Here is a 25850-nt window from a genome sequence, read left to right as displayed (position 1 = left end):
GGCGTGTGGTGAGTTTAGCGTGATTGCCGCTGTGGATGGCGTGAAGCCTCCACACGTGCTATGTCTCCATGGCAACGTGCTCAACAAGCCACGTGATAAGATGCGCAGGTTGACGATCTCAGACGTGGAGGCAGCTGGGATTCATCCTCCGCCACCCGGACTGAGGAGAATCACTACACGACCACGAGGACTTAAAAAGCACATTGGGAATTGGGCATTCCAAATTGGGAGAAAATTGTATTTATTTATTTATTTATTAAATAAATAAATAAAAATAATCGATAATCAGATATCGTGATATTTTTTAAGGTGATTATCAATAAAATATTTTTTACATACCACCCAGCCCTCATAAAATCACTTACTAACCTTTTCCGTGTAAAGTTATACCCAATATTACAAGATTGCCATGATGATGTAATGTCAACAAACCCCAAAACCCTAAAATGACTGTAAAAATGATTTGAATGATTTTACAGCTCAAATAATACTATACAGTATATAATATTAACAGAAGAATTAATGTATGTGCTTTTATACAATTATAAGCTTCATATTTCTGCCTTTAAACTCTCCAAAAATTGGCCCCATTGACTTCCATTTTCCCCATTGACTTCCATTGTAAGTGCCTCACTGTAACCTCGATTTGTACTTTATTTAAAGGAGGGATGAGTCAATCAACATTATGTCACAAATGCTGTCGATTGAGCTTAACTTGTAATGAGCCCGGAATATTCCTTTAATTCACAAAAAAAAAAATGTATTCGATTGACAGCCCTAATAAATATATCAACTTTAACTTACTTGCTCAGCGATATACTCTTCAAACGGTTTCTCCGCTGTGACAGTAGTTGAAGAGAAAGAGAAAATTCACCATAAAAGTGGACAGATCACACTAATCTTATATCACCCCTTGTGGCAACATTATGAATTGCAGTCTGACACATTACAGAACGCAACGAGCTGGAAGCATCTACGTTCATGTAGTTGCGTAGAGTATGTTTTGGCCTTTAGATTCTAGATTTCAACTTCATCCTGGACACTTGATGACTGCTTTTCTTTCACTATCCGCTCCAACACATACATTTAAAGAAATTAAAGCGCTGGCGTTCATTTTTGTACAGAAAACTAGTTTCAATAATTTAAGCATTTAAGGTTTTAAAGATCACGGAAACATTTGAGTCAGTGTGTCCAAAGTTTTGACTGGTAGTGTACATCAAACAAGAGGTGTCTAGTTTATAAAAATGTCTAAATACATTACAAAATGACCACTCGGCAGGGTTTCAACTAGAAGCGAAACTAAACAAAAGACAAAATTCTCTCATCTCATGAAGCAGTAAGAAAGGCTTTTCTCTAATCACGAAGCAATAACAAACCTATTTAACGAGACATGAAACGCTCTGACTGGGTTGCCAGTTGAGCGACCCCCCCCAAAACCCCCCCAGAGGCCGTCAGGAGGGGTCGAACCATCAACAGATGCGGCTGGCAGTCAAATGCGCTCAATGGCAGCAGCCAGGGATGTGGAAACCTCGCGGTGGAACCTGCAGCACGACCTCAGAGGATGGTGCAGAAGAACTTCTTCTCTCTGAAGGGGTTTTCTGACGCAGGAACGGGCACGATGAGCGGGTCCTCTCGTATATGTGCGTCACAATATGCCATAAGATCCGCTGCAGCCTTGGACACCTGTCAATATGAGGTCAGAATTAGAATAAACGACAGCAAGTTGTGGCGACAATCAGATTGAGAAGCACTGCTCTAAAATCTAAACGCACTCAGACAATAAAAAACACTGAAATTGCCATCAATATATAAATGGCCTTTCTTTGTGCATGCTGGTGACCCTCCCCCAGATGTGTCTTTTCATGCGTTCATTGACCTTTATGTGACCTCGTCATCTGAACGAGCATTAACAGAATCCAGTCATGCAGTTTACAGCTTGACGAGGTTATGTGGTGGGAGGAATGTTACAACAACAAAAGACAGTTTTGTTTTCTTAAAACATTTCTTTACTGTTGTGCGGCAATTCATTTTGTAGTCTAATATTTGTAAACAGGAACTGCTTTGTTTTTGATGTTCAAATATTTTCTTCTATCCCAGCTTAACGTGCAGAAACAATAGCCACTTTTCCACTATCGGGCCAGTGTGAGCCAGGGCTATCAACAGGCCAGCTGGGGCCAATAGCTTTGGACCTCGAGACCAAAATCAGTCTGTGTTCCCACCATGGGGCCAATAGCCCCGCAGCGTTGCCCTAAAACCCGCCCTTAACACGCCGTCCTGGAGCCAACGTCACACACCCCGCCCATTTTACAAGCAAGACGGAAGCTCAAGCTGAGGTATCATGTTATCTAGTTATATAGAATGGAGTTAATATCGTTTGTAAATATTAGTTAGCTAGCAAGATAAGTTTAGCGTTGACAACTCACAGAATGTAACTGCCATAGTGTCCCGACTTGTGTCTCCACTTTCAGCGGGACGATGTCCCAGTACACCGTCCATGATCTCGAACCATGGAAATTTCTTTTTCTGGGCACCCCTTTGTCCACTGTGCATTTTTTTCCCCCCTTTTTCTCCCGATTTGGAATGCCCAATTCCCAATGTGTTTTTAAGTCCTCATGGTCGCGTAGTGATTCGCCTCAGTCTGGGTGGCGGAGGACGAATCCTAGTTGCCTCCGCATCTGAGACCGTCAACCCGCGCATCTTATCACGTGGCTTGTTGAGCACGTTGCCAAGGAGACATAGCGCGTGTGGAGGCTTCACGCCATCCACCGCGGCAACCACGCTCAACTCACCACGCGCCTCACCAAGAACGCCCCACATTATAGCGACCACGAGGACTTTACCCCATGTGACTCTACCCTCCCTAGCAACTGGCCAATTTAGTTGCTTAGGAGACCTGGCTGGAGTCACTCAGCACGCCCTGAGATTCGAACTAGCGAGCTAGCGAACTCCAGGGGTGGTAGCCAGCGTCTTTTACCACTGAGCTACCCAGGCCCCCACCATTGTGCATTTTAACGGATTTGTACTGTACCCGCAACCGTAATTATTCCTGAACATGTACCGCTGGATACACAACCTGGCAAGTTCAGCGAAACTCCGCCTCTGATATTGACCCTACCTCACTCCCCTCAGTTGGCCTTGTTTGGCCTGAGGGTAATCGACAGGCTAAAGGCCATTGGACATTGGACCTGAGAAAGCCCCAAGGCGGCACGTTGAAGCTCCGGAAGTGACAGTCAGAAAGCAGCTGGCCCTGGCACGCACTAGCATGCCCTCATTTGGCCCGATAGTGGAAACACGGCTAATTATAAGTAAACCGTTCGTACTGTAGGCTGATATTCCCTCTATGGCACTTTCAACATTCCTGTTTGTTTTTAGTGACCAGTTCAGCTCAACACAACAACATTGGCTCAACCAATGGTGTGAATTTGGGGCGGGATTATCCGTAAATTCGACCAATGCCAGATGAATGTATGTATTCAAAAACAATGTTGTAAAACAATGTTTATTTTTGGCAAAGAAATTGCACACTTCAGCTTAAAGTCAAATTGAAGTCAAAACTGACCCTGTTTACATTCTTAAAGGTGCTGTAAGCGATTTCTGCCGCTCTACTTCCACGAGACTGAGCCGTTGGATTAGCCACGCCCCCTCTTTCCAAAACCTGAACTCCAAAGATACCAAAATGAGCTTTACTAAGAGCAAAAAAATGGTTGTTAAAAACATCAGTAGTAAAATAGCGCCCTCAACTGACAACTGTTATGAACAACATGGCATAAAAACCCATTATGCCTCAATAATTCGCTTATTTATATATATATATATATAATTTCGCAACTACAATACTAGGAAAATGCGCAAAATAATTGACAGACAGAAAGCGTCATTGTCCGTGGATCACGGACACATTTTTGTTTGCTGCTTCTAGAGTTTCACAGAGACCGGTGAGATATCTCACAACACTTATTTCATTCATATCTTTCAGGAAGTAGGAACATTTTTTGCAAATCTTTCCATGAAAAAAATAGCTCACAGCATCTTTAATTCTCGTTCCTGGTCTTATTGTGAACTACCCATCTATGCATATAATTCTAATAAATAAATAAAATGTTTCTCAGCCCACAGTTCACAATTTTAAGATGGAAACTTACAATGTTGTGTCATGTTTTTACAGTGTTTCCATCTTTATAACAATAGCACAGTGTCGTACATAAATATTGAGTCTATCCACACAGACAGTTTGAGAGACAACAATTTTGGTTTGTAAATGTCATGCTGCATTAACATGCCAAAACATGACATTTATCATAGTCTATTATATTCTTCACTGTTTCCTACTCTTACTTTCTTAAATTTCTGCCTGAAACGGGTGTAAAATGTCTGCAGTTCATTCTCGTGGCCTCTCTCTGATATTTAAAGGTCTGTTAAAAGTTTTCCCTCAGGAACACTTCATACTTCATGCAGTAAAACAAAAAAAGATGTTCATTGCAACTAATTATGTAGTTATAGAATAATTATATTAAAATGATGTTTTGCCTGTTTTTTGTTTTGTTTTGTTTTTTCTCTTAAAAAATAAAACAAATATAAAAACATTATGGAAAATATTAATAAAATAAACAAATATGATAATTAGTTTTATGTTTTGGTCAATTACTGATATGGCTGATATTATAAATAATGTTTTCCTGTTTTTTTTTTTTCTTCCTTCAAAACTAAAATAAATAATAAAATAAAATTAAATAAATATAAAAATAAAATGTAATATATTTTGGTTAATTAATAATATGGATTTTTGTCAATTAATGATATGGCATATATTATAAATAAAAACAATTTTCTTCAGAAATAAAAAATAAATAAATAAAATAAAACAAATATAAATAAATAAAAAAAATATGATAATTAGTTTTATGTTTTGGTCAGTTACTGATTTGATTGATATTACAAATAATATGTTGCCTGTTTTTTTCTTTTTTTTTTTTCTTCAAAACTAAATTAAATAATTAAATATAAAAATAAATAAATAAAATTTAATAAACAAACATGACAACTATTTTTATGTTTTGGTCAATTAATGATATGGACGATATTATAAATAAAGTTTTGCCCGTTTTTTTTTTTTTCTTAAAATAAAGCATATATAAAAATATAAAAATATATAAATAAAATAAATATGATAATTAGTTTTATGTTTTGGTGAATTATTGATGTGGCTGATATTATAAATATTATGATAGAGTTTTTTTTCTTCTAAAAATAAAATAAAATAATAAAATAAAATAAATACAAAAAAGTAAGAATATATAAATAAAATAAACAAACATTAAAACAAAATCTATATTTTGGTCAATTACTGATATGACTGATATTAAAAATAATGTTAAACCATTTTTTTTACCAAAAAATAATAAATAAATACATAAATAAAATAGTAATAATAAATAACGATAAAAAATATTTAAAAAATAGATAAATATAAAAATAACTATTTTTTTTTAGATATTTATACATAAAATATAAATAAAATAAAATAATATAAAAAAATGTTCAATGCAGAATGTTTGATTGGACAATTAGTGTTACAAAGAACGTTTCACACAGACTCCGCGTGTCTGTGTTAGTTTTCTACATCACTTGGTGACACACTGTACTCTGGTTTTGTTTGGAACTATTTGCATTAGTGGAGCAAAAATGTACAAAAAAATGTGTGTCTGAAAAGCAAGTTGCTCTATATTCACTTTGTTTATAGAACTGTTATTATGCTCACAATCGTGCACTTTTGCTTGTGTGATTTTGCTTAAGTCACCCTGTATAATTGTTTTGTTTGTAAGTGGAATGTTAATGCACAGAGTGCAGTTTCTGAAAGAGAGCGGTCGAGTAATGTGTTTGTCATGTAAGATGTGATCCGGAGGGGAGACGCAGCTGTTCGGGGGAGAGAAGTGTGCATCAGTGATGTGTGTGACACTCAAGAGCCAGATGCTACTAACTGACAAACACACAAAAACTACATTTCCCATCATCTGTCTAATTTAGCACTTGGAGTGAGAGGGAACACTAATCCCTTAATCTCCATCACTGATCCATGGTACCACCACAGAATGTTTTATAAGGGAAAACAGTACGTAGATGGTTTACAGTTCAAAATCGACAATGGAAACCCACAAAGAGCAAGTTTAAGCAGTAATAGTGCTGTAAATGAACCCTTGTGGACTACTGGAGAATTCCACAGAGAAGAGACCCATGAGCCCGTGCAACTGCTGTGGGTTTACTGGCGAGTCTGTAATTACAGCCCATAAGCCACTGATGAAGAAGCTCTGCTAATTAACACATATCACATTACACTGTGTGATTGAGGAATTAATGAAAGTGATGATCCTTCAGTCTAACTGGCCATTACACTGCAGAGGAATCCCTAATTACACTGAGGACACGTTCCCTTTATTGGTGTCTGTGTCTACTGACTTTAACTTACAGCCTCTATTCTAGGGAAACACATCACAATTATTATTGCTCATTTTTAGGGTTAAGGATTTTCAAATCTCTAATCTTAAGTATTAAACTTCTATGCATAGCTCACTTGTGCTACGAACATGCTATTACTTTTTTTAAGTGCTCATATTATAAATAATGTGTTGCCTGCTTTTTTAAAAAATATAAATAAATATAAAATAAGATCAATATAAAAATAAATAAAATAAACATACATGACAACTATTTGTATGTTTTGGTCAATAAATGATATGGACATTATTATAAATAATGTTTTACCCATGTGTGTTTTTTATAATAATATATAAAGCAATTATATGATTTTTTAATATAAAAATATTAATAAAATAAACAAATATCATAATAAGTTTTATGTTTTGGTCAATTAATGATAAGGCTTATATTATAAATATTATGTTAGCTGTTTTTTTGTTTTTCAAAAATAAAATAAATAATAAAATACAATATATACATATATATATAATAAAACAAACAAACATGACAACAACCTTTATGTTTTGGTCAATAAATGATATGGACATTATTATAAATAATGTTTTACCCGTATGTGTTTTTTATAATAATATATAAAGCAATTATATGATTTTTTAATATAAAAATATTAATAAAATAAACAAATATCATAATAAGTTTTATGTTTTGGTCAATAAATGATATGACTGATATTAAAAATATTGTTAAGCCAGTTTAAAAAATTTTTTTTTTTTTACTTCAGAAATAAAATAAATAATAAATTAAAACAAATATAAAAATCTTGAAAATATAAATGACTTTTAATGTTTTGGTCAATTACTGATATGGCCAATATTTTTATTTTTATTTTATTTTTTTTTAACACAAAAAAAATGTAAAATAATAATAATAACACAATAAAACAAATATTAAAATAATTAAAATATAAATAAATATAAAACATAACTATTTTACACTTTTACACTTGTGCTATGGACATACTGTTACTTTTTTAAGTGATCAGACCAACCACCTGGTGGATGATAAAAAAGGTGAAAAATCCCATTAAATGAGAGACTCGAATTATATCTCAAAAAGACTTGGGGGTGGACTCTTACAGCAACATACAAATGAAGCACCCAGAACACCTTAGCAACCACATAGCAACGCCCTGAAAATCACCCAGAACACCCTAGCATCATGGTGGTGAGTCTTGCACATGCAAACACCACTCACATTTTCTTCAGAAAATATAAAAATCTCGTTTATTTAAAGGTGCTGTAAGTGATTTTATCCGTTCTAACATCCACAAGACTGAGCCGTTGATTTAGCCACGCCCCCTATTTCCAAAACACCGCACTGATACCGCTGAGACCGACACAAAGCATGTTCCCACATTGTCAAACACAACAGTAGTGAAATAGCACCCAATGACCAAATATAAATCAGAATATGACATTAACCTCAGTAATTTGCTGCAACTACAACACTATTAGACACGCAAAATGATTGACAGGCAGAAAGCGCCTCAGATGCCATCTGATTGGCTACAGAACAAATATGTCCTTTTTATCAGAGTTTATAACTGTCACAGTGATCGGTGTGATATCTCAGGGCAGTTATTTCAGTGATATCTTTCAGGGAGTAATCCATCTCTCCTCTTTTGTTTCCTCATTGAACTCCTATGAATCAAATGTTCAAAATCTAGTACAAATACGCCTGCAAAGCACAAATGAGCAGACAATTAACCATACTTCACCATCAAAATTGACTTCCTGCAAAACAACAACGTTGTATAATGGAAGATCATCAGAATATGACCTCATGAAGCTAACAGAAGCTCCGCTAATCCTATTGTTTTTTTGTCTTCTCTTGACACAATGATAAAAACGAGATTTATGTTGTTGAATGAGAAGGGGACTGTGAGAAAGTTTGAGCTCTGAGGCCGCAAGGCACGACTCAATAAACGCATGACACACAGCACAGCAATCAGATGATAAGAATGAGATTTCTACTCTGTGTTCGCTTTGAGATCCACAAGTAAATAGAATCTAAATGTTAATTCACTACACAAGAAAGTCCTGCCTTACTTTTCTTGTTGCACGGGTAATTGACAAATAAAGTTGTCTGAGGTGATAAAAATTAGAAATCTTTTAAAAATGTCATTTAAAACACACAAGTCAAGTTCGTAGAAATGTAATCTTTGTGTCTAATTTGGTTTCATATATTTTTGAAAAATATTTTATAGCATTTTCTAAAATAAATAAATAAATAAATGAAATAAATAAATAAAAAAAAAGATTAAATGACTTTAAAAATGTCATGTGGCTGACCAAAATAAAAAATAAAATAAAAAATTAAATAAAAAAAGATTAAATGACTTTAAAAATGTCATGTGGCTGACCAAAATGGAAAAATAAATAAATAAATAAATAAATAATAAAAAAAAGATTAAATGACTTTAAAAAATGTCATGTGGCTGACCAAAATAAATAAATAAAAAAATTAAAAAATCAATAAATAAAAAAATAAAAATAAAAAAAATTAAATGACTTTAAAAACGTCATGTGGCTGACCAAAATAAAAAAATAAAATAAAAAATTAAATAAAAAAAGATTAAATGACTTTAAAAATGTCATGTGGCTGACCAAAATGGAAAAATAAATAAATAAATAAATAATAAAAAAAAGATTAAATGACTTTAAAAAATGTCATGTGGCTGACCAAAATAAATAAATAAAAAAATTAAAAAATCAATAAATAAAAAAATAAAAATAAAAAAAATTAAATGACTTTAAAAATGTCATGTGGCTGACCAAAATAGAAAAATAAATAAATAAATAAATAAATAAATAAATAAATAATAAAAAAAAGATTAAATGACTTTAAAAAATGTCATGTGGCTGACCAAAATCAATAAATAAATAAATAAAAAAATAAAAAAATAAAAAAATAAAAATAAAAAAAATTAAATGACTTTAAAAATGTCATGTGGCTGACCAAAATGTAAAAAAATATAAATAAATAAATAAATAAATAAATAGAGATTAAATTACTTTAAAAATGTCATGTAGCTGACCAAAAAAAAAAAATAAAATAAAAAAAAAAACAAGATTAAATGACTTTAAAAATGTCACGTGGCTGACCAAAATGTAAATAAATAAATAAATAAATTCAAAATGACTTTGAACTCATTGAATGAGAACATGTTCATCAGAGAAGAGGTGCATTCAAGTAATTGCATTCATAATGTATTTTTGAACAACTTCTACAACACTGACCCAAATATCAGCTGAATATTAATAGCAGCAATGTACTGTAAGGTTATTTATAGACAGTTTGGGTAGTAACAGATTATGTAATCAGATTACAAAAATACCTGCAATTGAATATATTACATTTTATAATGTGCCTAATCTGATTACAGTTACTTCTTATGGATTATATAATTACAATCATGATTACATTACCAATAAGCCAACAGCAATAACTAGTGCTTAATTTACCGTTTATGCTCCTAAGAGCTACTTTGACTTATAAAAAGCACTCAAACATTTTGAGTTTGCTATTTTCAAGAAGCATCTGATGACGTGGACTATGCCTCGCAAAACAGAGATCGCAGAAGATCTACGATCAAGAATTGTTGCTTTGCATGAAGCTAGAAAGGGTTACAAATTTATCTCAATGAGCTTAGATATTCATCTGTCCACAGTTAGACAAATTTAGTACTGTGGGTACTCTCCCTAGAAGTGGCCGTCCAGACAAGATGACTCAAAGGGTATGCCGCAGAATGCTCAGTGAGGTAAAAAGAACCCTAGAGTGACAGCTAAAGACTTGAAGGAATCATTGGAACTGGTTAACATCTCTGTTCATGAGTCTTCTATACGGAAAACATTAAACAGGTATGGTGTTCATGGCAGGACATCATGAAGGAAGCCGCTGCTGTACAACAAAAACATTGCTGCACGCCTTAAGTTGGCCAAAGACCACCTTGACACTCCACAATGCTACTGGGAAAATGTTTTGTGGACTGATGAAACTAAGGTTGAATTATTTGGGAAGAACACGCAGTATGATATAAAAAGGGTACCGCATACCAACATGAAAACATCATCCCAACGGTGAAGTACGGTGGAGGGAGCATCATGATTTGGGGCTGCTTTGCTGTTTCGGGCCTGGACCGCTTGCCATCATCGAGGGAAAAATGAATTGTAGAGTGTATCAAGATATCCTACACTATAATGTTAGGGTGTCTCTGTGCCAGCTGAAGCTCAGTAGAAGTTGAGTGATGCAGCAGGACAATGACCCTAAACATTGAAGTAAATCCACTACAGAATGGTTTCAAAAAAAGAAAATCCACCTTTTGGAGTGTCCCAGTCAGAGCCCAGACCTTAACCCAATAGAGATGCTGTGGAATGACCTCAAGAGAGCCGTTCACACCAGATATCCTAAGAATATGGCTGAGCTGAAGCAGTTCTGTAAGGAAGAATGGTCCAAAATTCCTTCTGAACGTTGTGTAGGTCTAATCCGCAGGTACCGAAACACTTGGTTGAGGATATTGCTGCCAAAGGAGGATCAGTTATTAAAATCCAAGGGTTCACTTATTTTTCTTGGTACTGTATATATACACCGATCAGCCACAACATTAAAACCATCTGCCTAATATTGTGAAGGTCCCGCTTGTGCCGCCAAAACAGTGCCAACCCATTCTGAGTAAACTCTAGAGACTGTTGTGTGTGAAAATCCCAGGAGATCAGCAGTTACAGAAATACTCAAACCAGCCCGTCTGACACCAACAATCATCCATGCGATTATCTAATCAGCCAATCGTGTGGCAGCAGTGCATAAAATCATGCAGATACGGGTCAGGAGCTTCAGTTAATGTTCACATTTTGTGGACTGAAACACCTTGTTGATGAGAGCGGTCAACAGAGAATGGCCAGACTGGTTTGAACTGAAAAAGTCTACGGTAACTCAGATAACAACTCTGTACAATTGTGGTGAGAAGAATATCATCTCTGAATGCTGTTCTGAAATGCGGGTTGGCGCTGTTTTGGTGGCACGAGGGGGACATACACAATATTAGGCAGGTGGTTTTAATGTTGTTGCTGATCAGTGTATGTTTTACTAATGTTTAACGAAATGAGTGCCAACTGGTACTTTTCATGAAAATATGCAATGAGTAATCCAAAAGTAATCGGATTAGATGACCGAAAGTGTAATCTAAAAGATTACATTACAGATTACAATTAAAGTTGTGTGATTTGTAATCAGTAATGGATTTCATTTCAGAAGAAATCTACCAAGCACTTTTTATACATGTGGAAGGAAAATGTTTTTGGCAAATTTCACTTTGGGGATCAATAAAGAATCAATTGCAATTAAAAGTTGCAATTATCTGATTCGAAATGACCATACATTAAAAAAAACAATGAAATTCACAAGGGAAAACATCATATAATGTTTAGTTGTAGTGCTTTCAATATAACAAAGGGTGAATATAATTTACAAATCACTCCTTTTTGTTTTTATTAGCATTTTTCATACTGTCCCAACTTTGTCAGAATTGGGGTTGTAGTTCCAAGTGTATACATGGCAGATATAAATCAGAAGTGATATCTGATCTCATTCAGAAAATATTTGCCATCTGCACAATGATCGTATCGCACACACTGTAAGGGGTGTGGATGAGAAACTGCTGTAGAATCGCCCAATCCATCTTTCTACTCTAGTAAATGGGCACAGCTGAGACTGTGCTCCTCTAAACACTCGTTCTATCTCTGTTGCTACCCATTTCTTGTCCCAGGGGTTTACAGTAGAGATCCTCAGCCAAGCCACTGCGTAACTACAGCTAATAGCCACATTAAGCTTCTTTAAAACAGCTCCAGTCTTCTGGGCTTTCTAAATGTGCACATTAGTGCAGATAACTAAGTGATGTCATTACACTTGCCTGACAAACATCACCAGAGTTTAAAACTTTAAAGAGAACTATGATTTCATGATATGTGATGACATAATATGAAATATGAATTGTAACTAGATAGCTAGCTCGACAAACTTGACCTATCTAGATAGTCTGAAACTTAGGCTACATCCACTTTGAATCTGAATTCATTTAAAAACAGCATTTTCGTCTTCGAAATGGTCTCCGTCCACACTGCTGTTTTCAAGCATTTTCCAAAAGTTTCTCATCCACACTGAAACATATGAATACTTTTAAATCCCCTTACTGCGCCTGCAAAAAACTGCATTCTGTGTACGGTCATAAATGCAATTTTTCCACCGCCGAACAACAATTCAGAGTAAACTTCAGTCGCTACAACATTGTTTTGGGTTAAATGGATCCCAAGACTGTCACATGACAACAAATACATCATAGTTTTTCAGATATCTCCATTTTCCCTGTCCACAATACATGCAAAGATAGCTTTTTCAAATGTATCCACTTGGGAGAACATTTTCGAAAAGCTCCATTTTCGGGGGGCCTGGGTAGCTCAGTGGTAAAGACGCTGGCTACCACCCCTGGAGTTCGCTAGTTCGAATCTCAGGGTGTGCTGAGTGACTCCAGCCAGGTCTCCTAAGCAACCAAATTGGCCCGGTTGCTAGGGAGGGTAGAGTCACATGGGGTAACCTCCTCGTGATTGCTATAATGTGGTTCATTCTCTGTGGGGCGCGTGGTGAGTTGAGCGTGGATGCCGCGGTGAGTGGCGTGAAGCCTCCACACGTGCTATGTCTCCATAGCAACACACTCAACAAGCCACGTGATAAAATATCTGACGATCTCAGACACGGAGGCAACTGGGATTCGTCCTCCGCCACCCGGACTGAGGCGAATCACTGCATGACCACGAGGACTTAAAAGCACATTGGGAAAAAAAAAAAGCTCAATTTTCGCTGGCCAAAACTTAGAGAAAAATATGCGTTTTTAAAACGAAAACGTATTAGTGTGGACGTGGCCTTTTCTAGGTTTGTTTACATTTGAATTTTTGACAGATGGGTGTTTAAATTAACGAGCATTCCGTTGGCCCATTTGAACATTCCGTCAATCTAAGTCTATGGTATTTTCCTGAAAACTGATCATCTGCTGTGCAAAAACCGTAAGTCTGATCATTTAGAAAATATATAGTACACTATTTCAGAACAGTCTGAAGGTCTGTACCAAGATTAGTGGATATAGCTTAAAATCTCTAGGAGGAATTAGTGTTAGAATTGTTAGTCTCGGTTTAGGGATTTTGAAAAAACCCTAAATAAAGTTAGTAGAATAACAGTACGTTTGTCAAGCCAAACAGGCCCTTGAGACATATTTTAGAGTGAAACAGGGCATTCAACTGGGAGAAATGTAAGGCGGGATTTGAATTTATTCATCTGGTATTGATTGAATGGTGAAAAGTGGTCTCTGTGTCTAATAAATGGAAAAGGAAAGGGAAAAGTTTTTACATTGACTTTAAGACAACATACACAACACACACACCTTTATCCTGTCCATACAGGCCTCCATCTTGAGTTGCTCCACAGCTTTTCGGGCCTGTGAGATGCTGGCGGTGCTGTTATTAGCCATTCCGTCCTTCATGATTGTTTCCTGTACACAGATGAGAGGACATACGTCAGGTCAAGACATGCTGATAGTGGAGTCTGTGAGCTCAGGAGTGTAAAGAGCATGAAAATGTTTTCATTAAAGACCCTGTGAAATGGCTTGAGAAAATAGTTTTCCTAAAAATGTATGGCAACATATGTGGAAAGCAGGAATAAGTTGTGAAATTTTAAATAACACCAAGCTACAGAAAGTCAGATTTTTTTTAATGTATTTTTTTTTAATCAAATTGTTTATTATGTTTCCAGGATTATGTGCTGTCTGTCTGCACTGGTCTCAGAACAGTTTGATATGCACCTAATTTTCATCTTTTCATATAAAGCAACATTTTTCAGCTTTTGGATGAACTCCTTGATTCTCAATGTGATAATGCACAGTAAATATAGGATTCGTAATGAAAAAAATGTGCTATTGCACTGCAGCGTGGCGTTTCACTATAAATCGCTCAAATTTAAAAAATGGCATATCGGATGAAGCTAGAGACTCTAATCTTTTGACTCAAACAAGTTTCAGTGTAAAAACTTAATGAGGTTTCTTACCAGATGTAGTTTTGATGGCATTTTTCCCAAAGACAAACTCCGCTGTGATCAGCGCCATGTTGTTTTGTCACTTGACTCTGTACTTCAAAAGTTTAACCCTTTACTGACAGCCCAGAGTCTCCTGAACTGAGATCAGTTGGTTTAAATGATTTTAAATTATGCGTTGCATATAGCCAAAATACGTTATGTTTCAAATTTACTATTGCTAGTCAGAGGCAGATGGTATTAGGCGGAGGGACATTCTCATTCTAGAGAGCTTTCGATTGGACAAAAATCTGTACATGCCCCTTCATAAAAGACGAGTCATCAAAATGTTTGGTGCATTTTCACTTCTGCATTATTTTACACCATTTTCTAGTTAAAGTAGTTCGAGTTTTATGTTCACACTGAAAATGGAAGGAAGTGTATTATGAGTACCCAGATGATGTGCTTCTTCAACCGAAAATAGCGTTGGACACTTCATGCACCCCGCGCTTGCGGCTCGCCCTATGTAGTGAAAGGGGCGGAGTTACCTCGCTGCGATGCTGGCCTAACAAAACAATAGTAATTAATGGTAAATGTGGCAACTAGTGAAACGTCTGTAAATACAGCACCTTACAAATGTGTTTTGAATGCTTTACCATCAACCCACACATGTGTGAATATGTACATTATTTGAGATATAAGCATTTGACTGAGGTTGGCTAGCACGCTAAAGCTAGTGGCAACACATCGCGTGCGTTTGAAACGTCACTTAGGCCAGCTGTTAAACGGCAAATGCTTTCATGTAGTAAAAAAACTGTTAAGTGTTCCATTTGAGACGATACTACACTTTGGAAATTCAAACACTAGATTGCCGAGCGCACAGTGTTTTATTTGGGACACAAATAATGTGTTAAAATGTGTATATCTGTTAAACGTTTATTTTGTCAACTTTTAGGACTAAACTGTGACCTCACAGCTAAAAGATACGGACTAAACACCACAAAACGGCAATTTTAAATTAACGGGGTCTTTAGTCGTTTACTTGTATCTCTTTTATAGCACGACTGTCACAATCACACATCATTCAGACTCAAAAGTTTCTTTCCAAGTCTGTCATTGTGAACAAACAGCAGATGGTAAAATGGGTTCCTACACTAACAAAAAGTACAAAAGCCATGTAAAAATTCCAATCTCGGAGTATGTAAATATTATGGTACATGAAAATGGTCATTATTTACTACCATTTGATACTATTATTTCTTGTAATGGTGACCTAAGTCTCCATGTAATCCCTCTGAAGGCTTTGTGTCTCATCATACATTATTTATGGAAGGTTATGAAATGAGCTATGATTATTCTGTATCATAATCCTTCTTTCAATTGATTTATAAACTATTTATTGTATACATTTACTCATACTGTACATGGTCAACAGACAAGAAGTTGCCATATTTACTCACACAAACCCTAAAATCTTTCAAACACATCTAATTATTTCAGTGTTGTAGTATAGAGAGTTGACATTCTCCATACTGTAAATCTTAACACAATGGGAGTAATTAAATAAATGATAACTAAACCATCATGGTCATGAGGATGTGCACTGTATAATGCCAAAAATACAACCATTTCACTGGGACATTTGGGGGAATCCCAGTGACACATACTTTGTTTCACAGTTCATAAAATAATAATACTAATAATGCATTCAGCATTACAGAAATGCATTTAAACCTAATATGTAAGCCTTTTATTGTGATACTGTTTAACCCATATATGCAAGGCTATTGTACACATGCTGTGATTCACAAAATCTAGCATAAGCAAAACACACGAGAGTCGTTATATATATTCATCCATTAGGCCATCACTTATCCTACACTTTTAACCCTGCATGCAATTCCTACTGAACACTATTCCAGCCCTTGGAATCCAACGCCCATGACAGCAGAGCGCGTTCAGTGTGCGTCCATCTTTCGCTCTCCTGCTGCGCCTCTGGTCATTCCAGCATTCCCAAACCTTCCCAAACCACCCATCCATCTCTCCATCATCCCTGCGGTCTGAATCTACAGCCAGAGCATACTTCTATTCGACAGCAGCTGCTCTAGTAATAAGCCATCATTGCGCATTTTCCATAAACCACATCTTAAATTCATAGAAATGCGATAAAAGACATCCCTATAAATATGCAACAGCGTGCCAGCATCATATATGACAGAAAGGCTCGTTTCTTACAATTGCACCTAATTTGCCAAATCAATGATGAAGCGATGCAGAATAATAACACCCACCTTAATTGTGCCAATGGTCAGACTTCAGTGTATCAGAAAAAACGGGGTCGACTCCACCCAAATGAGGACTGGAAAGCGATGAGGAAAACCCCGCAGCTCCTAGTCACCGTCCACTCCCGCAGGTTCGCCGAACGCGCTAAACGTCGAGTATTTCCCCGGTTCGCACCGTGTGCATTGATGCTCTCTCAGTTGATTAGCGTCTTCCCAGATGTGAGGGGGAACCTCGACGTGACGCACAAACCCTGAAGGATGAAGTGGTGCCTTTAAGAAGCCCGATGGATGCGGAGTGTGGCGAGCTGGAGAACCCTGTGCTCTCATTAAGCAGAATTATTGGAGGATTTAATAGATTTATTTATTTATTTATTATACAACCCCCAATTCCAAAAATGTTGGGACAGTATGAAAAATGCTAATAAAAGCAAAAAGGAGTGATTTGTAAATTCTATTCACCCTTTGCTATATTGAAAGCACTACAACTAAACATTATATGATGTTTTACCTTGTGAATTTCATATTTATTTATTTTTTATGTACTGTAATTTCAAATCAGATGATTGCATCACACTCCCAAAAAGTTGGGAGAGTCGAGTGTTTACCACTGTGAAACATCACCATTTCTTCTGATAACACGTATTAAGCATTTAGGCACTGAAGACATAAGATTCAGTTTAGAAAGTGCAGGTCTTCAATTGTACGGGGTCTTCGTTGCCGGATGGTGCTTAATAATGCACCACACATTCTCAACTGGAAATGGTCGGGACTGCTGGCAGGCCAGTCTAGCACCCGCACTCTCTGCTTATTCGGCCAGTATGTGGTTTGAAGTTGTCCTGCTGAAAACTCCGGGACGTCCCTGGAAAAGACAGTGCTGGATGGCAGTATATGTTGCTCCAAAATGTTTACATATCTGTCTACATTAATGGTGCCCTCACAGATGTGATGGGGACACTATACTGTTAAAAGGCACCGTCCTTCGGATGAGACGTTAAACCGAGGTGTCACTGTTACTCTCTGTGGTCTTTAAAAATCCCAGGACACTTCTCCCTAGTGTCCTGGCCAACCCCTATCAATCATGGCTTCCTAATAATCCCCATCCATTAATTGGCTCTATCACTCCACTCTCCCCTCTCCACCAATAGCTGGTGTGTTGTGAGCGTACTGGCGCACTATGGCTGCCGTCGCACCATCCAGGTGGATGCTGCACACTGGTGGTGGTTGAGGAGAGTCCCCTGTTCACTGTGTAAAGTGCTTTGAGTGTAGTGTCAGAAAAGCGCTATATGAATGTAAGTTATGCGAGTTACCCATGCCATGGGCACTGGCACACCCCTGGCCCATACAGACACTGGCTTTTGGACCTGATGCTGATAACAGCTTGGATGGTCCTTTTCCTCTTTGGCACGGAGAACACTGAGGCTGTGTTTTTCAAAAACTATTTGAAATGTGGACTCATCGGACCAAAAAACACAGTTCCACTGTTCTACTTTCCATCTAAGATGAGACCGACCCCAGAGAAGTCGGCAGTGCTTCTGGACAGTGATGATGTATGGCTTCTCCTTTACATAGTAAAGTCTTAACTTGCATCTGTGGATGCAGCGGTGAGTGGTGTTGACTAACAAAGGTTTACTAAAGTAATCCCAAGCCCATGTTCATACATCATGATATCCGTTACAGATGAATGATGTTTTTTAAGACAGTGACGTCTGAGGGATCAGAGATCACGGGCATTCAGAAGTGGTTTTCGTCTTACCCTTTACGCACTGAGAATTGACCAGATTCCTTGAATCTTTTAACTATATTGTGCCCTGTAGAGGGTGAAATGCCCAAAATCCTTCCAATTTGTCTTTGGGGAACATTGTTCTCAAAGTGCCGGATTATTTGCTGAAGCATCTGTTGGCAAATTGACAAGTCTCGAATGATCCTTGCTCTTGAAGGACTAGGCTGTTTTTGGAGGCTCCTTATATACTATGACACGATTGCCTCACCTGTTTCACATCACCTTATTTTAACTCGTCAAATTGTTATTAATTTTAAATTGCCCGTCTCAACTTTTTTGGAGCGTGTTGCAATTATCTGATTCGAAATGACTGTACATTAAAAAAAAACTATGAAATTCACAAGGTAAAACATCATATAATGTTTAGTTGTAGTGCTTTCAATATAGCAAATTGTGAATAGAATTTACAAATCACTCCTTTTTGTTTTTATTAGCATTTTTCATACTGTCCCAACTTTTTCAGAATAGGGGTTGTAGACAAACAAAAGAACAGAACAGTATAGACTAGAACAGAACAGTATATTAATAGAATAGACAAACAGAAGAGTACAGTATATAATAGAAGTGTAGACTACTACAGAACAGTATAAAAGAACAGAAGAATATAGTATAGAACAGGTTAGTATAGTCTAGAATAGAACTACACAATATAATAGTATAGATGAACAGAAGAGGATAGTATAGAACAGTATAGAATAATGTAGACTCCAACAGAACATTATGGAATAGACAAACAGAAGAGTATAATATAGAACAGTTTAGAATAGCGTAGACTTGAACAGAACAGTATGGAACAGAAGAGTACAGTATACTGTATAATAGATCATAATAGTATGCGATAGAACAACAGAATAGATATTTCAATAGCAGGTGTGGATCTGTTTAGCCTTCTGAAGCATTTTTGCCTAGTTTTATAAAGCATCTCTAGAGAAGAAAAAGGTTCAACAAATCAGATCAAAATTGTTCAAGAATATTTATATTCATAATATATATAGGTCACATTTTATTACATATTTCATAAATACAAAAAATAGGAAATAATTGTCGCAGCCAGGGTTTGGTGAAAATCTCAATCTTAAATTACATAAACCACTGTTAATTAAATAAACCGATAACAATAATGGCAAACCACTTTGTGATAGTTTTGTCAAACAAACTCACCTATTTTTGCAGTCAACAACTCACACAATGACACAACACACAGTAACTTGAGTCTCTTTCTGAGGGAACTGCTCGGTTCAAACATGACAATACTGTGCACAATAATAAGAGATACATGTGTGATGCAAGCATGGAAAATAGATTCTATACATAGACAATGTAAAACAAAAACAGTCAAAGCAAATAACTTAGGAGGAGATGTACTTGTCATTGAAGTGCTGGCTTTATGGATTTGCACTGACATTGAACTTAATGTAAATAAAGTGAAACACACGTTTGACATTTTTGAGAATAATGCAAAAGAACAAAAAAGTAGTGACGGTAGTTGAGGAAAAGGTGAAAGTATTCCCTTTCTGGTAAACATGTTGCTAAAATGAAAGACAAGGTAGTTAAGTTAGTTGTAATTTAAGACTAATGCTAATGTGTAAGACAAACCACAAATACAGAAAGAAAATACAACAGGCAAAGAACACTCCTGGAATGTGTTAAAGCGGTGTATGCACATTTCCTCAGATTAAACATTATTTTCCCTCCAAATTTAAGACTGGCTGACACTTAAGACTTAAAAAGTATCTGAAAGGACGGGAGATGTCATTTTTTTTTCCTTGTACGCTAATAAAAAAATTGGTTATTTTTCTGTAACCACAAGTACTGCAAATTTCAGAAAACCATACATACACTTGCCTTGTGATGATACCATAATTTCAGGTCACATCTTCAAATAATGTATATTTCGGCCAAATAACAAAATCCTCTGATGTTAGCGGACTATGGGTGAGATGATAAAACCAGGTTTATTAAACATAACCCTGACAGTGTGGTCAACACAACATGCGAAACATACTACAGAACAGAGCAGAATAGAATAATATAGAAGAGAACAGTATAGAATTGAGTTTAGGCCACGTCTACACTAATCCATTTAAGTTTGAAACCGTTTTCAGTTTCCTAACATCATCTTTTCCCCAAAGTGTGCGGTTATGGAGAACGTTTTCGAAAGGCTCCATTATCGGTGGAGGAATATCTAGAAAATCAATGCGTTTTCAAAAGGAAATGTGTTCATGTGGACGTAACGGAATACTATAGAACAGAACGAAACAGAATAGAATAGAAAAGAACAGAATTGTATAGTATAGAACAGAACAAAACAGACACTCTGGACTGGTAACTGGGATGTTTGTCTCTTAAATTAATGGGTCAGATATTCAGTTGTCTGGATAAAAATAGAGGAGAAACTAATATTAGCATGGACACCTCAGGAAAATACTGCAAAAACAGCAACTGCATGTGTAATGCGCACATAACTTAGATAAGATACCCTTACAGATGCATAAGAGCGCTCCAAATGTCTGAAGTGCATTTTAGAACTGCAGAATTCGCACCGCTTTCATCTTTGAGAATTAATATTTCAGCATATAGTCAGCGAGCAGGACGTTTGGGCAACACGTTAAAAAAAAGCGATGGAATTCAACGTAATTTAACAAGGCGTTACGTGCAAACATTCAACTGCATGTCACCCATGCAACGGTTTCTCACGCGAGCATGCTGAAGTCTGGGATCCTGCCGCTCTAAGGGAAATCTGGAGTAGTCATGTGACATCCAAGAAGAAAGCGCTGGGAAAATATCCCATTTAAAAACATGTTGCACTGCTGCATGGATTATTAATGTGGAAATACAGACAATAGTGTTCTGAAGATTTTAGCTTCATAAGCAGGAATTCTGTTCTCAGGATTAAGACATCGGAGCATCGGAGGAAGTGGGCGAGACAAAAAGAAGGTGAGTCTGGATGGACCAGATTGTAGCAGCTTTCAAAATCAAACGTCACTAAATCTAAACAAATACTACAACATGAATCAACACTCGAACAAAACACACAGTCAAATGCAAAAACCCAGAACAAAACACAAAATGATACGAAACCAAAAAAAATAACACGTGAAATGATACGGGGGAAAAAGGCCTGCGCACTTCCTGCATCCCGCATGCTTTTATCGCATGTATATAAAAACACACGCAACACTCGTTCTCTATGGTACAGTAGCTTATAGCGTAAAGTGCTATAAATCCCATGACACTTCAGGGGGTGGAGACTGTGATGTTATGGGCGGGGCTTTGTGCATGCTGGCTCCGCCTCTTCTTGGATCAGCAGGCTCACTAACGGCGTCTGTCCGGTGGAGGATTGCAGGTAACGGGGGCGGCATCAGCGTGTGAATCAGCCTGCAGCGTAGCTGCTGAGGAAAGAGTAAAACATGGGCAGCTTCATACGCTGCTGGTCCCGTCGGCACCACGCGATGACGGTACCCTCACTGTTCGCCGTATAAAGGTGATGCCCATCACACGAGAATGTGAGACTGAAAGAGAATTAGGGGTGGGGTTTATATGGACATTCTTTGTAACCAGATGAAATACTATGTTATTAGAAACATTGAAAATGCAAGATTAAGGCAGTTGATAACTAATCAACTAATACAATTTATCAATGTAAAAAAAGATTGTATGAAATTTAATAACTATCATTTATTAGTTGAAAATCTAAACGCTAGTGACGTCACTTTGCAGACTTTACAGTAGTGAAAAAACAAAACAAAAACATTTCAAAAGTGGTGCAGGACATATTTAAAAAATACTATCCAATAAAGTTGAGAAGTTTTTTTTTTTTTTTTTTGACAGGTTATAAGTTACATTTTACGGTTATATTCTCATCTACAAATTAATGTATTTCTTTGATATTATTTAAAATTTGATCATTTAAACTTGTCTGATTTTTGACGTGCCCTATCAAAATGAGTCGGAAGTCACAATGGGCCTTTTTTTTTTTTTTTTCATAAAATGTGAAATTTGATCAAAAACGAGATTTTTGGCTGTTTTGGGTTTTCGCTCGTTTTTGATAAAACCGCATCTCAGCTTTCAAATTATGTATCTAATCATGAATTCTAAACTCTAAATGGTGTTTTATGCTCTTTAATACACAGTGTTCAGTGTTAATCTCGTCAATGAAATCACTGAAGTTCATTTCGTCAACAATAACAAAGATGAGACGAAAAAAGCGCATCAGGCGATAATTAAATGATTTTATTAAAGCATACTGATGATGAAAATATGATTAGAAAAGAAAAATACATCAAGATATTAACAGTGCAAGATATAAACTGCACAGATTTTCAAATCAAATTTAAGGCTTTTTTTAAGACTTGAACAAATAAAATTAGTATGGTATGTCCATACCAGAGATCATATTAAAATTGTTTTACGTACCAATATATCAACACATACGGATTAGCGGTCGACTGATATTGGATTTTGCTGATACAATAATGTGTTGGAAGAAAGCAGATAACTGATAAATTGATATACTGAATGTGTTAAAAACGTTATTAGCATTTTTTTTTTTTTTTACTATGATAGGCAAAGACACAGAGGCAACTCTATTCCAATAATAACCAGAAAAAAAAAAAAGAAACTTTGGTGCATAATGCAGATATTTGAACTATAAACAAGCCAAAAATACACCAGGGACTCTTATTTTGAAATGAGTGTACTCCCAGTTGCTCACTCAAACTGATAAGGGAAATAAAATATGCACTTTTAAAATCATCTACAAGTTATTGCTATATACACGTTGTAAAATAAACATTGTCATAAAACAAAAATAAGCAGTAACTGATTGTGAACCGCTCTGAAACCGCTGGAGCACCCTGCGCGCTTGGAGAACGTGCAACAGTGCCGCGTCTTCACTTTGAAGCGTGCAGCGCATACAGACTATAGATTTATTTAATTAAATCACAGCTTACTTATAATCACATTTGGACTTATTGCAATTCCTGTTTTTCTGTCCCTAAATTTAAGACCTCTTTAAATGATAATTAAGACTTTTGTTACATCATTTAAGATATTTAAGACTTTTTATGGCCTTAAATTTTGAAAACTGAATTTAAGACTTTTTAAGACTTATTAAGGACCCCAGGAACCCTGAACAGAAGAATAAACATCTAGAGAAACATATTTTTATAGAAAAAGATATTAGATATGGTTTCATCTAATCCAATAATCCAGTATGTTGGGGATTTCTCATCTTAAATTGCGTGAGTTAAACACGCTGAACATCGGCAAAATGAACGTATTAAAACGGGTTAATTACCTCACTCAAATGAATCCTATTTACACATGAGATTAATCACTATTTCCACAACATACATGTAATATTACAACTTAATCTGCATAGACAAAGAAGCGAGTGAACAGGTGAACTTGAACATATTGATGCACTAGTCAAAATATGTGCTGCGTAATGTGCATTGTAAATACGTTTAATTAAAAAACACACTGCACGCAATGCAATATCCTGGCTAATCAAGGGAAATTAATAACAGTCTCTAAAGCACGAAGAATACACAAGGATAACTTCTAATAAGTAGCTAATAGCCTACTTCAGAATTTTCATTATATGCTATTACAGGAGCTCAGGTTTTCACCAGAAACAGTTTGCATGTATTTTTTATGTTTGATACATGTTTAAATTAAGAACATTTTTATAATTTTTTTTCTAAATTATTGAATATTTAATTGAAGATTGGTCTGTTTAAGTTTGACGCACTTTTTTTGTCATTTTGCACGTTATCATCAACTAAAATATTTTTTTTTGTTTTGACTATAATTATATGCCATTTATGCCACTAATATTAATGAATATGGCATGATGAAATACTGACTAATTTTAAAGGACATTTACGTAAAAAGACCAAAATATGTACTGTGAATAAATTAACACTGCTGATGTTATATAGACATTGAATGCATTATATATATATATATATATATATATATACGTACATACAGTGTTGTGTAATTGACTCTTAAAAAAGTAATCCACTACAAATTATTAGTTATTTCTCTAAAATTGTAATGAGATTACATTACTAATTAATTCATTGGAAAAGTAATCACATTACTAATTACTTTACTTTTAAGATACTTTCTAAAATTCAAAATAATATCTATATTTCTTTCTTGTTCATTGTTACACACAAGTCATACACTCAGCAACTCACATTTCTGCTTCACGACTCGTTACGGGGCTATAATTCATGTATTCTACATAATTAATATATTAGAAATAAGCATAACATTATAATGTACTTTAACAATTAAAGGAATTGAAAGTCAGTAACTGTAATCTGATTACAAGAATTTAAAATGTAATGCATTATACAACTTTTTTATTTTTGTTTACTAAAAAGTAATTATATTACAGTAACTAATTACATTGTAATTAGATTACACCAAACACTGTATACAGTAAATATATATATATATATATATATACACACACACACACACACACACACGTGTGCTTCACGTCATGCCTTCAGCTGTTACTATATAAACAATATAGCACGGCCTCTCTTCTGGTTAATTGATAACCAAAATAGTTCTTTCAAATTCTTTCAAAACACACAACTTGTCTAATTAAGATATTAGGACAAATCTGTATATGGGGTGAAAAAAGAGTAAAAATACCTGATGATCGGTTTGTTAGATTTGGGGAAGGTGATCTCTCTCACTGGCTTCAGATCCCATGTGCTCCACAACCTGAGGCAGAGAGAGAGAGAGAGAAAAAAAAAAAAAAAGAAATGATGGACACGAGACTTGAAATGTAAGGCATTCTGGGAATAAAGTGTAGGGATGGACATGTTGGCCATTTTGTCTACTCATTTGCTCAATTATAAATAATCAGAGTACTCTTGAATTGTTGGTATATGTACAAATGCTTTAGACAGGCGTATTTCGCCTTTTTTGCATCACGCCGCACCGTTTTCATCACATCTTACCCCCAAATCAATCTGTTTGAGATGGCGTGTGAAGTTTTAAATGGTTCAATTAAAAAATAAAAAATAACAGGGCGTGCTGAGAGACTCCAGCCAGGTCTCCTAAGCAACCAAATTGGCCCGGTTGCTAGGGAGGGTAGAGTCACATGGGGTAACCTCCTCGTGGTCGCTATAATGTGGTTTGTTCTCGGTGGGGCGCATGGTGAATTGAGCGCGGATGCCGCGGTGGATGGCGTGAAGCCTCCACACGCGCTA

General features: G+C 35.9%; 2 protein-coding genes across 5 annotated transcripts in view; both read right to left on the bottom strand.

Annotated features, from left to right (window-relative positions):
- Window positions 1-202: 202 nt before the first annotated feature.
- On the bottom strand, window positions 203-17065 carry LOC127412004 (guanine nucleotide-binding protein G(I)/G(S)/G(O) subunit gamma-4). Its single transcript, XM_051648012.1, has 3 exons — window positions 16839-17065; window positions 13925-14032; window positions 203-1683 (listed from the first exon to the last, which is right to left on the bottom strand). The coding sequence occupies exons 2-3, from the start codon at window positions 14021-14023 to the stop codon at window positions 1555-1557; spliced, it is 228 nt and encodes a 75-aa protein (XP_051503972.1). The 5' UTR covers window positions 14024-14032; window positions 16839-17065; the 3' UTR covers window positions 203-1554.
- A 2500-nt stretch (window positions 17066-19565) lies between these two features.
- The window catches only part of lyst (lysosomal trafficking regulator), a 121495-nt gene continuing 115210 nt past the window's right edge, over window positions 19566-25850 (bottom strand). For all 4 annotated transcript variants that reach the window (XM_051647799.1, XM_051647800.1, XM_051647801.1 and 1 more), the window contains 2 exons: window positions 25288-25359; window positions 19566-22121 (listed from right to left, as the gene is read on the bottom strand). In XM_051647799.1, the coding sequence (XP_051503759.1) occupies window positions 21983-22121; window positions 25288-25359 (211 nt within the window). In that variant the 3' untranslated portion in view covers window positions 19566-21982. The remainder of the gene's footprint in view (window positions 22122-25287; window positions 25360-25850) is intronic.

The sequence above is a fragment of the Myxocyprinus asiaticus genome, chromosome 21 (genome assembly GCF_019703515.2).
Source record: "Myxocyprinus asiaticus isolate MX2 ecotype Aquarium Trade chromosome 21, UBuf_Myxa_2, whole genome shotgun sequence".
In the NCBI taxonomy this organism is placed as follows: Eukaryota; Metazoa; Chordata; class Actinopteri; order Cypriniformes; family Catostomidae; genus Myxocyprinus; species Myxocyprinus asiaticus.
This window is presented reverse-complemented; position numbering and strand designations above follow the sequence as displayed.

Excerpts from the sequence above, each read along its gene's own strand:
- LOC127412004 (XM_051648012.1), bottom strand. The coding sequence starts at position 14,023 with ATGAAGGACGGAATGGCTAATAACAGCACCGCCAGCATCTCACAGGCC. Across the intron at positions 1,684-13,924 it reads CCTGTATGGACAGGATAAAG|GTGTCCAAGGCTGCAGCGGA; the intron begins GTGTGTGTGTTG and ends TCATATTGACAG.